The 12,122-nt window shown below is 50.0% G+C and overlaps 1 protein-coding gene across 7 annotated transcripts in view; it reads left to right on the forward strand.

The window, feature by feature from the left end:
* The window catches only part of Abcc12 (ATP binding cassette subfamily C member 12), a 75,075-nt gene that overhangs the window by 38,891 nt on the left and 24,062 nt on the right, over positions 1-12,122 (forward strand). For 5 of the 7 annotated variants that reach the window (XM_052728769.1, XM_052728763.1, XM_052728765.1 and 2 more), the window contains 9 exons: positions 18-90; positions 1,597-1,800; positions 4,949-5,083; positions 5,199-5,274; positions 5,370-5,438; positions 7,150-7,239; positions 8,199-8,302; positions 10,357-10,554; positions 11,233-11,459. In XM_052728769.1, the coding sequence (XP_052584729.1) occupies positions 18-90; positions 1,597-1,800; positions 4,949-5,083; positions 5,199-5,274; positions 5,370-5,438; positions 7,150-7,239; positions 8,199-8,302; positions 10,357-10,554; positions 11,233-11,459 (1,176 nt within the window). Of the gene's footprint in view, positions 1-17; positions 91-1,596; positions 1,801-4,948; positions 5,084-5,198; positions 5,275-5,369; positions 5,439-7,149; positions 7,259-8,198; positions 8,303-10,356; positions 10,555-11,232; positions 11,460-12,122 lie in introns of those variants that run through there. The other 2 variants (XM_052728766.1, XM_052728768.1) reach the window with 2 other exon arrangements.

Raw genomic sequence — 12,122 nt, forward strand, 5'->3', positions numbered from 1 at the left:
GATCTCTCTACCCACAGGTATCAGCACACAGTTCATGTCTGTGGTCTCCAGAAGGACTTGAACAGCCTTCCTTATGGAGACCTGACTGAGGTGAGCAGAACTGAGTCCCATTTGCCCAGTTGACCCTGGATCTATATCTATATGTCCCAGAGGCAGAAAGTCCCAAGGACATACTGGCAAAGTTCAGTTTCTACCTATCAGGAATTCTTTGGGGTCCACCAAGTGGAGGTGGACCCGAACCTGCTTGCGTGTGACTCATCACGGTTGCTTCCACAGCCCACTTCCAACCTTTCCGTCATCTCAGGAAGGGCTCCTGAACAACTGCTTCCTAAACTCAAGGTCCAGCTCTTCCTCAAATCAGTGGTCCAGAGTGCTCCCCATACAAGGGAGTCTCAGGGCTCCTTCTTGCTCCCTGGCTCTGTGCAGCCCAGGAGTGCTGAGTCACCTTCACACCTTGTCCCTAGGCTGCCAGTCCAAAGTGATGGCCTGGCCTTAGGTTTGAGCCTGCTGACTCAGGCGACTAAGAGCCGTTGTGCCACCCTCCTCTCTCCCCCCAGGACATCATGCCTCTAGGACAAGCTTTCCCACAGTGCCAGCTCAGAGAACCTGCTCTTCTAGTCTCTCAGTCTGCCTGTCAGGAGTGACTGGCCTTTCCGAATGCTCATGTGGCTCTGGCTTCCCTTTCCAAGCTGTATTTCTGCACCCCTGGCAGCCAGCTAAGGTGTCCAGCCACCTCCTAGCCTTTCAGGATCTAGCCCAGCTCCACTGAGGAAGACTCTGGAGCCCCACAGGTGACAGCAGTTCTCCACCAAGTGTGGCAATGCATGCTTCTTGGTTAGCACTTGGGGAATATGTCAACTGCTGTTCTTGTGTGTCTAGTGCCCCCTTCTGAAATGTGAGCTCCTGATTCACAGGCCACTTTTCTTACTCAGCACCCAGCACCCAGCACCCAGCACCCAGCACCCAGCACCCAGCAGCTAGCTCAGTAGCTGGGCATCTGAGTACAGTGGGATTCACTCTGGGCGCAGGAGGATGGGATTACCAGAAAAAACATAGCCTAGGCTTTTCATCTCACAAGAAATGTCTACTGAGCATCTAACCCATGCCTCAGATCAGGGGCTGGGCCTTAGAGATTTGATAGTGAGCAGGACAGCACGTGTCTTGCCTTCATAGCACACACAGTAGCATACAAGGAAATGAACAGAGAGGTCCCTGGTCCATCTCCCAGGCACGTTCGTTCCCTCCTTCCCTATCCATTCTTCTAGAGTTCCCTGCTTTAAAAAACTCCTGTGTGCTATCAATCAATGTACAGTGGACTGTGCACCAGGAAGCAGGAGTCATGCAGTAGACACCTCATTCTCAGAGTCAGAAAGAGCTGTGCCCAGTTGGCACTGTGATTCAGTGAGTGAGGGGGATGGGAGTTCTTCCAATCAGCACTGTCTAGTGTGAGGGGTTGGAGACGCTTGTGTGCGGAGATAATCAGCCAGTATGTCTTCTCCCTGAGTTCCTGGGAACTTTTGGAAGCTCCTGGTATACAAGAAGTATAGGGTGGCAGGTGGACTTAATGATGGGCTGTGCCATTATCCCTGTCTACAGATTGGAGAGCGGGGTGTCAACCTCTCTGGGGGACAGAGGCAGAGGATCAGCCTGGCCCGTGCTGTGTATGCCAACCGTCAACTCTACCTGCTGGACGACCCACTCTCAGCTGTGGATGCCCATGTGGGGAAGCATGTCTTTGAGGAGTGCATTAAGAAGGCACTCAAGGGAAAGACTGTTGTCCTGGTTACCCACCAGTTGCAGGTGACAGGGACATGGAGGGTTCATGAGGTCTTGGGATGAGTGCAGCGCTTGATGTTCACAGAGACTCCTAATCTGCCTGAACATGCCTTTCCCACCTGAAACTAGCCTTGCCTGGACAGGGCACGGAGAGGGCAGGAAATGGAGGAGATGTTGGTGAGTCCTGCAGCCACCTGGGTTTCCAGCCACCCCTGCCTGCTTTTCTCTGTGTGTGAGCTCTGTTGGCCCAGTCTTTGGAGTCAGTGGGGACAGGACCTTTCCTCTACCACAGAATAGATTCTCCAGGATCAGTTGGCTCTGAGAGCTGGACCATTGGTGCCAAGGAAATGGGGAGCCAGGTGGAGACAATGCAGGGCCCACCCTTTCTCCAGTGGGGCCTAAATGGGTCTGAGATCAAAGGCTCTTTGTCAGGGCATCTTAGAAGCTCAGCTTTCTTTCCTCACCCAGAAAGGTGTGGGTTCCTGTGATGAGGGGCCCAAGGGCCCCAGTAAAAGCTCTGGAAACCAGGACTAGGGGCCAAATGATGGGGACAGATGTCAGGGGAAAATGGAGAATTTGCCTGCATGGTCATAGGCCTTGTTGCCTCTGACCCACATACAGGTTCTGAATACTTGATGGGAATCGAGGACTCCCATCACATAAGCCAGGGTTCTTCTCTCATGCTCTCTCTCTCCTCTCTCTATGGCAAGTCCCAGTGATATGCTGTGTGTGCAAATGTGCACGCGAGTGTGCATGCTCGTGTGCAAGTGCCCCAATGTAGGGTGCATCCCGCAGGCATTGGGAGATGGCTCACTGGGCCTAGGTGCAGAAGCCCTGTCCTCTTGTCCAGCAGGCCTGGTCTGGGAGCAGGAGGCAGGTCTTATTGCTTTTCAGTGAAGGGGAGGTTGAGCTGTTGAAGGTGTGAGGGTTAAGAAGCAAGTAAGGTTGCCATAGCTAGAGGACCCTGCAGTCAGTATGTTGAGACCTTCTGGCTGAGGCCAGGCGGACCATCCCAAAGAGGGAGGGGCTTCTCAAGGACCCAGGAAACCCAGCTGCCCTGGAGCCTCCCCAGAATAAGCTTTAAGTGCCTGCAAGCTGCAGAAATACACGAAGCATTCAAATTTTGCAGGTGTGGGTGTCTGGTTTCTTCAGCAGGTGTGCTACCACTCTAGTAAACATCGAGTCAGGCTAGTTGGACAAGAACTCTAAGGTCCTCTGCAGGCCAGGGCCAAGGTAGAGGAGAAGGCTGCCTGAATTCAGTCTAGAAATGATTTCTGGCCTAGCCAGAGCAGTAAGTGTGACTACCATAGTTCTGGCTTGGGAATATTGTCTCTGGCAACAGCCTGCCTTGGGAAGGCGGTCTTCCTGAGGAGCCCTGGGTCCTGGAGGATGAGGTTTTTGTCTTGACAGGTGTGAGAGGGAGCTGTCCCTCCACGAGCCCTCATGGAGGGTAAATAATAGCCATCTTTGACACTCACTAGTCAGTGGTATGGCCTTAGACAAGCTAGTATTTTGCCAGATTCTCCAGCAACATACCTTGCCAAGGTCATTTTAGTTCCCTTTTTTGCTTGTTGGAGAACAAAGAGGCCACCAGGTGGCACCACAATCTCTGCACTCTTCATCCCATTCTTTGTGGGGGAGGGGAGGAAGCCTCAAACCGCAGCCCTGGGGCCTTCCAGAACATTTCTTAGCTGCTTTGACCTCAGATGCTTTGGAGTAGCTGGTCAGGACAGTCACTCATTTGTTTGCGTGAGGAAACAAAGCAAGGCCAGCCGTCAGCCGCTGGTAATACTCAGGGCTCAGCTTCCTAAGCGTTTGCTGAACGTGGCTACACAAAGCTACCTGGTATCACTAGAGTGAACTGAGGGCTTGCTGGCAGGAGGGACCTTTGCTGGGCTTTTCCAAGTCTGGGCTATGAACCCATACAGGCAGAGAAACCTGTAGATTGTCACAGGTCCTAAGTGCTTCCTTTTCTTATCTGGAAAATCAGTGACTTAACCAAGCTGCTTGTTTTCTTGAGCTGGGGGCTGCAGGAGGTCGAGATATTGATAAGATGTGAGATCAGGTTGTGAAACGTTAGAGGATGATGTATGAAGTGCAAGTTTGTCTCTCGGGAAAGATTCTGTCAGAAGGTGTCTGGCGCTAAGAACCAGGGGCCTGCTTGGGCTGCCTGGGGAAGGGGACAAGTCTTGGATAGGGGACACATAGAGACTAGAACTATCCAAGCTGCTGGATCTGCTCTGGTTGAAGCATTTGGGTACTACCTAACTCATCAGGTGTCCAGCCATCAATGGCAGCCCCTGCTTCCAGGATTCAACTCAAGTGCAGCTGGGTGGGATTTGGCCTTGAATGGAGTGGAAGTTCAAAATGGGAACTCTGGCCCTGGCTTCTTTAGGTGGAACTGTTGCCAGTCTTACAGCAGCTTGCCTGCCTCTAGGAAGGGGCTTTCTGCCCTTTGATGGGTGGATCCAATTAGGAAGAGCTCTTTCTTCTTCCAAAATAAAAGAGAGTCCCTCTTAGCAGAATTTTTTAACCACAGGACTGACATGGACTTGAAGGGTCTCAAAATCAGAAAAGCAGAAGTGCTTTGGGTAAAATGGGGTGCATAATATTGTTCATATAGTTACTGTAATGTTAGAGCTGGTGGGGGTGTGGCCTGTGACCTGGTTTCTAGCCCCTGGGTTCTGTGAGGTGGGGCTCCTGGCAAGACTGAGATCATATTTCTTATCTTTACCAAACCATGGCCTCTATAATGGTCAATCAGATTTCTTAGTAGGGTCACTTATTCAGAGACAAGAAGCAAAGGAAGGTTCAGTTGCTTCATTGTGGCAGCCAGAATCCAGCTTTTGTACTCAAGAGACAGGGGACCAGCTCAGTGGTTCTCAACTGGGGGCCCCTGGGGCATTTGGCATTCCTTGCAGACATTTTTGCTTGTCACAGCTAGGGAAAGGCATTCTACTGGTGGGTAGAGATCAGGGAGACTGTGAAATGCCTGCAGTGCACAGGAGAGCCCCCCAAAGACAAGGAACTATTGGCCCTCTAATGCCATCGTACCAGAACTGAGAACCCCAGTAACTCACTGCACCTGGGAGAGCTGCCTGGGTGTTTGGCATGCAGTCCTTTGGCTCTTACTGAGACAGTGTCGTTGTGGGTCCCTGTGCTGTCCCCGCAGTTCCTGGAGTCTTGTGATGAGGTCATTTTGTTGGAAGATGGAGAGATTTGTGAAAAGGGCACCCACAAGGAGTTGATGGAAGAGAGGGGGCGCTATGCAAAGCTGATTCACAACCTCCGGGGATTGCAATTCAAGGTAACTGTGTGCCTGCCTACCCTGCTGAGTGGGATTTAAGAGCCTTGCCTCATGACTTCCGGCCTGGGAGAAATCTGTCACTGCATTTTCAGAAGTAATTTCATTTTCTCTCCAGGATCCGGAGCACATTTACAATGCAGCCATGGTGGAGACCCTGAAGGAGAGCCCAGCTCAGAGAGACGAAGACACTGGTACAGTCAGATGCCAGTCCCCCTCCCTCACTGCCCCTGGATCCTGAGTGGATACAGACCTTTTCATTTATTTATTATGCAATTTCTCATCCTAGTCTTGGCTTCAGGTGATGAGAAAGATGAAGGAAAAGAACCTGAAATGGAAGAATTTGTAGATACAAAAGGTATTTAGCATCCTTTCCCACAGTTGTATACCCTAGAGTGCATGCTGGGCATCCGCTGTTGGGAGAGAAGAAGGGGAACACAACGGCTTTTGCTCTGAGAAGCTCCAGCTGTGGTATCTTGTAGTGTGAGCTTGTGTGCTGGGTAATCAGCACCATTGGCTTGATTAGATTGTGAAGCCTCTTGAAGATTAGTAAAGGCCATTCCTGGGTTCTTTCTGAGGACACTCCCAGAGACAGTTGCCTACAAGGAAAGCCTACCCTAAATGACGGCAGCATTTATTTTATATAAATATAAAATACAATATAAACTATAATGTAAATATAAAATACAATCTGTTCAATCCATGTAATGTTACCTGTATGTACATGTTTTCAGAGCTGGCCCTTTGGATTACCAATTGGTGTGCTCTTGCCTGGGACTCCTTGTTGCTGTTCTTTGTGTAGAGTTGAGCTTTCCCCTTCCATGACAGCAGGTCTGTTGGTGCCATCCTTGTTCAAGTCATGAAACTGGACACTCTCAAAACCTTAGTTTCTTAGTCTACAAAGCAGGGAAAGAGTAGAATCAACTTCGGAGAGTCTTGCAAAGTTTAAGTGAGAAACTGTCCATGAAGCGATTAGCAAAGTTCTTGGAAGGTAAATGACCTTCAGAAGTCAGGCCTAGACTATTTCCGTGTGTTACTTCTGCCTCTTCCTTCCCCAGAGGTCAAAGCAGCACATGGAAATGATCTAGAGGCCAGAGAAAGCTCAAGAGCCCCCACTTTCCACAGGGAGCCTTGAGCAAAGGTAGTGTGGAGGGAATCAAGGCTGGATCACGTTACACATCCATTCAACAAATAGGTTCTGGACATTGAATTGAGTACCAAGTCCTGAAATGGGCTGGAAGAGAAGAAGGCTGTGTTCACAGTTCTTGTTGTATAGCCTGGTAGAGGTCACAGGCAAATGAGTAGCTTTGGCAAACTGGGATAAAGGTAATGGGGAGCTGACATGGGAGTAACAGAGAGGCTATGGGAGGCTCCACAGAGGAGGCAGTCTTTGCGCTGGTCCTTCGGGAATGTGCAGAAGTTTTCTTCCTGGGGTAATGGGATGAGAAAATGGGGGAGGGTGGAATTTTGAGGGTGAGGTTATGAGAAAATTCCGGTGGAGAGGAAGTAGAAAAGAGACTGGCCAGGGCCAGCTGTTGAGGCTACCTCCTTTCCTTAGACTCTTAGTATCAATGCCTTGTTCCTAGGGCACAAACTCTGTCTCAGACTGTTTTGGGACAGGGTGGTGGAGTATGATGGGACTTTGTCCATCGGGCACCTATGAAGTAGAAAAGAGACCATGTATAAAGTCCCCTCACCCCATCCGTCTGTCCTGTTACAGCAGTGCACACAGCCCAGTTGAGCTTGGGCGCTCTGATGGATACAGACTAATTGTACACTCATTGGCTGCTTGAGGTTCAGGTCTGGGAGCTGGCACAACCCTGGACTCCCAGGCTAAGCACGTAGTGAACACCGTAGAGTCCTTGAAAGACTCCAAGTCATGTGCCTCACGGGGCTGTAAAGAGGATCAAACATTATCAAATGAGCAAAGGTGCATTAGAAATGTGACAGCATGTAGACGATGGGGCAAGTGCCCTCAGCAGTGGAGGGGAGGGTGCAGGGGGGCATGCTGGCCTCACTGTGTGCCCACTCTGGCCATGAGGCTCATGGCCTTGTGTTTGTCACCACAGCTCCTGTGCACCAGCTTGTCCAGACTGAGTCTCCTCGAGAAGGAATCGTGACCTGGAAAACATATCACACGTATATTAAGGCTTCTGGAGGTTTGGCATAAAACATCAGGTTTCTTGATTTAATTTGCATTTTAAAAATCTGTTTTTAAACTGTTGGGTTCATGTTTTTATGATTCCTTCACCAATTACTCTTTTTATGCTTATTCTAGCGCTTGCTTATCAATGCTTTTATTTCCCCCCTAAAACCTGCAGTCTGATAATACAGCCCTTTAAATGGAGTCATTTTTTATCTCCATTAAAGCTGCCAGGTTCTGTTTTATTGGAGCTGAGTGGGCAGCAGCCAGAAGCCGTCGATGGTTCTTACACACACACACACACACACACACACACACACACACACACACACACACACACACACTGATTGCTGAGCACAGCTGCAATCAGCTCATCACGCAAGAGACTGACTATCTGCATGAGCAAGTCTCTTCCAAAAAGATGAGGGATTTGGATATTTGTTTAGAGACAGAGTCCATGTGTAGCCCAGGCTTGCCTAAACTTATGATCTACCCAAACAAGCATTCCTTGGCCTGGAACAATAGACTTGTCCCACCGAACTGGACTCTTGACTTGCTCTTAATGAAGACTGACTTGCTTCTATTAAATGGAACATTGAATGGGCATGGTCATACATACCGGTAATCCCAGCCCTAGGGGAAGCTGAGGCAGGAGGATCACAATTTTCAAGGTGGCCTCAGTGAAATTGTTTGAGTTTATCTTGGGCTGTATAACAAGAGCCCATCTTAAGCAGACAAGGTTTTTCTAACATGTTGACAGTTTGGTTCTATTTCCTAACCAAATGGAACAGATATCCTTATTGGCATGTAGTGGCCCAACATCATGACATCTTAAATCAGCCTAGCACATGGACCCTCCAGATAGGGATTTTTTTTTCTCTGTAGGCTTTGGCTTTCCCAAATTCCAAGGGTGAGGCTCAGGGCAGGCGAATCTGCCACTGGCCTCATGTCTGCACCCGCTTGCTCCTCTGGCAGGGTACCTGGTCTCCTTCCTGGTGCTCTGTCTCTTCTTCCTGATGATGGGCAGCTCTGCCTTCAGCACCTGGTGGCTGGGACTCTGGCTAGACAGGGGCTCCCAGGTGAGTTTCCTTTGACAGTGCTGAGTCTGCAACTTGAACCAAACGGCTGCTAAATAGTGACACCCGGTGTGCTCCCTTTGGGTGACACCGAGGCCAGTTCCTGGGCTATATAGTTCAAATTCTTGAGATCTTTTTCTGTTTTCAAAAGAAGCAAGGCACCTGGAAGTTTCTATGTACAACTTCAGGTTTACAGGGTTTTCCTGGAAACTGATGGTTCCGATGTGTGGAGTCACACTTGTCCAGGAAGGGTAGTATCAGTGTGGTTTCCTCTGAGGAGGGACAGGGAGGGGCCTGGGAAGATGAACAAAGATTGACATATCCTTGACCCTGAAGAGGAAGTGCGTCCTGTCATAGACACCACCGCTTAGTGTCAGAAGGTTCTACAGAGCCCTGCTCTCCAAAGGTGCCTTAGCAAGAAGAGGACCTAAAATGGATGCAGCCTTTGTAAGTGTGCCAAGGCCACCAGGACTTTCCATTTTCCCCAAGGTTTCCATCTTGGCCAGGGCCCTGCCTGGACAGGACCAATACATAACTCTCCCTCCAGCTGGCTAGAGTCTTCCCCAGTTGTTGGCCATTGGTTTCAAAGCTTCTCTTGGAGCTCCAGGGAACACTGGGGGTGCCTGCTCCTCTTCTAAGATTACACCTTATGGTACCACCTTGTTGCTATGACATCAAAGTAAGGATGCTTGGGTGTGGGGGAGGGGAGAGGCTGATTGACACAGCTTCCTGAGGCTGTTCCCACAAGCATAGGGCATGTGGAGCCATGCCCTAGCCTCAGGGCTTCTTCAGTAGGCCACTGAACACGCAGCAACAGTGGCATGCCCCTGTGATTAGTCCTGATCCCCGATGCTGTGGGTACAACCTACAGCACAGCAGAACCTCCTGTACAAGCTGAGCCTTTCATCAACCAACCCCCCAGGGATGCTTTTGCCTCAGCAGATGCTCATCCATCAGCCACCTCTGGTTTACATTTCCCCCATTACTGTAATCAGCAGAATGGCATTTAGAAGAGACATGTTTGTTTGCTCCCAAAAGGCATCCTTGACTTTTAACACACAGCCCAGAGAAAAATGAAACTGTCAGTTTCTCAACAACAGATGATGGCCTCTCCAGAAATGCTGGTGAAATTGTGTCCTCTCGCTGAGAGGGGTGGATCCATAGTTTGTCTGAGAGCCCCATGTTTCTTGCCAAGGACTCCAGAGCAGAGCAGCAGCACCCTCACTGTTGACCCTTGGATACAGGCCAGGGGAGAGGATTGAGGAACTGGACCACCCTACATAGAGACCCCTGAATCTCATTAGTCGGTGGCTGCTGCCAGGCAGCTGGGCAGGTGGGAGGGTGGCCCCAACTCTCTGTCCTGTCTGGGTTGCCCAAGGCAAGCCGGGCCAGCTTCTTAGAATCCAGAGGCCTTGTTTCTGGATCTTCTTGGCCTGGCATCACTGAAGGTTTCCTGGGGTGCAGGTGACTTCTGTGACAGCTGCCCTACACCTGCTTATCTGCTACCTTTTTCCGACCATGAGGTACCCCTTTGTGGGAGAGGCAGGAAAAACTCAGATAACCCCTGAGGGACCTGACGTGATTTTACCCACATGACTCATTCTTGATTCGAATTTAAATTTTATTCTTCTAAAATTTGTTTGTTTCATATATATGCATAGGCGCTTGTCCATGTGTGAGTGTGTGGAGGCTGAAGGTTGACCTTGAGTACCTTCCCTTATCACTTTCTACCTTAGTTTTTGAGGTTGGGTTTCTCACTGAATCTAGAGCTCCCTGTTTTGTCAAGGGTGGCTAGCCAGTGAGCCCCAGTACAGTGATTTGCTTGTATTCCCCCAAATCCTGGTACAGGCCTGTGCCACCATGCCTTGCTTTTACATGCCAGTTAGGGATCTGAACTCAGGTCCTCATACTTGTGTGGCAATACTTTACTCACTGAGCCGTCTCTCCCATCCCATCTGGCTCATTTTTAGTTTCTTCTCTTTAGAAAGATTATCTGAAATAGCCCCCTTCTTCCAATAGCATAAAATTCTCGATACTTCTTTTCTGTTGTGCTGCAGGTCATCTGTGCACCCCAGAGCAATAGGACAGCCTGCAATGGTGACCAGACCCTGCAAGACACCGAACACCACATGTACCAGTTGGTATACATAGCAAGCATGGTGTCTGTGCTGACATTTGGCATTATCAAAGGCATTACCTTCACCAAAACTACACTGGAGGCATCCTCCTCGCTCCACAACAGGGTGTTTAACAAGGTAGCGCCCCCGTGGGCTGCAGGCCCACCTCGTTGCTCTGTCCACAGGGTGAAGCAGGTCCTTCAGTGTGGTAAAGATTGTGCTGAACTCTGGGGACAGAACAGCCCTCTTGAAGTCTGTTGTCTAGTTTGCAGTGTGTCTTCTACTTGCTTGAGTACCATATAGGAAGTCTAATTTCAGAGAGCAATAGGGGTACATCACGGAGCCTTGGGCCAGAAGGACGGTGGGGGAAGATGTACATCATGCTTCTAAGAGTTCCAGCTAGTGAGGGCCTGGAGACGGGCTCCCACTTTCCATTGCTGTAGCAGGCAGCAGCAGTTGGTTGTGAGGGTTCTTACCAGAACACACAGGTATGTTTGTGGAGTAGACAGACAAGTAGACTTGACATTTTATTCCTCTGGGGCTCAAAATCCTCTCCTCCTCAGAGAGTATCTGGATCCCTGTCCCAGGAGGCACCTGAGACTGGAGAGGAAACCCCAAACATAGGCAGACTCTCTCCCACATTCACTCCTGGTGTGGTCTAAGAATGGGGGCACCACCCTCACTTCCCAAAGATTGGCTGATCGATCCCCCAGCCCGTGCTTCAGAAAAATAGGTCTGGCCCCTGCTCTCACCTTCCTACCCTGCCGGAAGTCCAGGAGCATTCCCCAACTCAGGTCACTCTGCTTTTATCCTCAGATCGTCAGGAGTCCAATGAGCTTTTTTGACACAACCCCCACAGGCCGGCTGATGAACCGTTTTTCTAAAGATATGGACGAGCTGGATGTGAGGCTGCCATTTCATGCAGAGAACTTTCTACAGCAGCTCTTCATGGTGTTGTTTATCCTGGTGATTATGGCTGCTGTGTTTCCCGTTGTCCTTCTGGTTCTGGCTGGCCTGGCTATCATCTTCCTCATTCTTTTACGGTAGGACTATACACAACCTCAAAGGGGGAATACTCTACCCCACCCTGACACATGCATGGAGTGGGGGCAGGGAGAGAATATGAATGGCTATGTGCACCAGCTGGGAGACAGGGGATGCTGAGCACCTACTTACTTTTCTGATGGGAGAATCCTAGATTTTGGGCACTTGTTAAACACCAGATGCTATGGTGAGTTCCTTGCATACATGTGGCTTTTAGGCCCAGAGCAGTGCTGGGAGGTGGGTGAGTTATTAGGAGGTTAAGTCCTTGCCCCAGATCAGGAAACTAGTAAGCATGGTTGCAATCTTTCTGCTGATTCATTCTTAAAACCACTGAGCTCCGCAGGCACCCTCTGCAGTCACTTTGAATTTTGAGTAACAGCTTCCACTGCAGCTAAAGAGTGACGTGTACAGAGAGGTGTGAAAAGGACTGGGGGCAGCTCCGGAGCTTGTACACACTTGTCTGGAGGGGAACTGGAAGCAGCCAGCTTCCAGCTTCCGGGGGACACAGTTACAGTGTTCTGCCGTGGGGGCGGTGGGATCTCTCATCAGTCACTACGGGAGTATGGAGAGGGAATAAAGCTGTGAGTCAGAAAGGTCTGCACCAGAACTCCAGCTTTGCCATGAAGCTAGTTGGAGAGCCTTGAAATGCTGCAAATCTGTTT

Source organism: Peromyscus californicus, unplaced genomic scaffold (genome assembly GCF_007827085.1).
Source record: "Peromyscus californicus insignis strain IS unplaced genomic scaffold, ASM782708v3 Scaffold_8__1_contigs__length_139910024, whole genome shotgun sequence".
Taxonomy (NCBI): domain Eukaryota; kingdom Metazoa; phylum Chordata; class Mammalia; order Rodentia; family Cricetidae; genus Peromyscus; species Peromyscus californicus.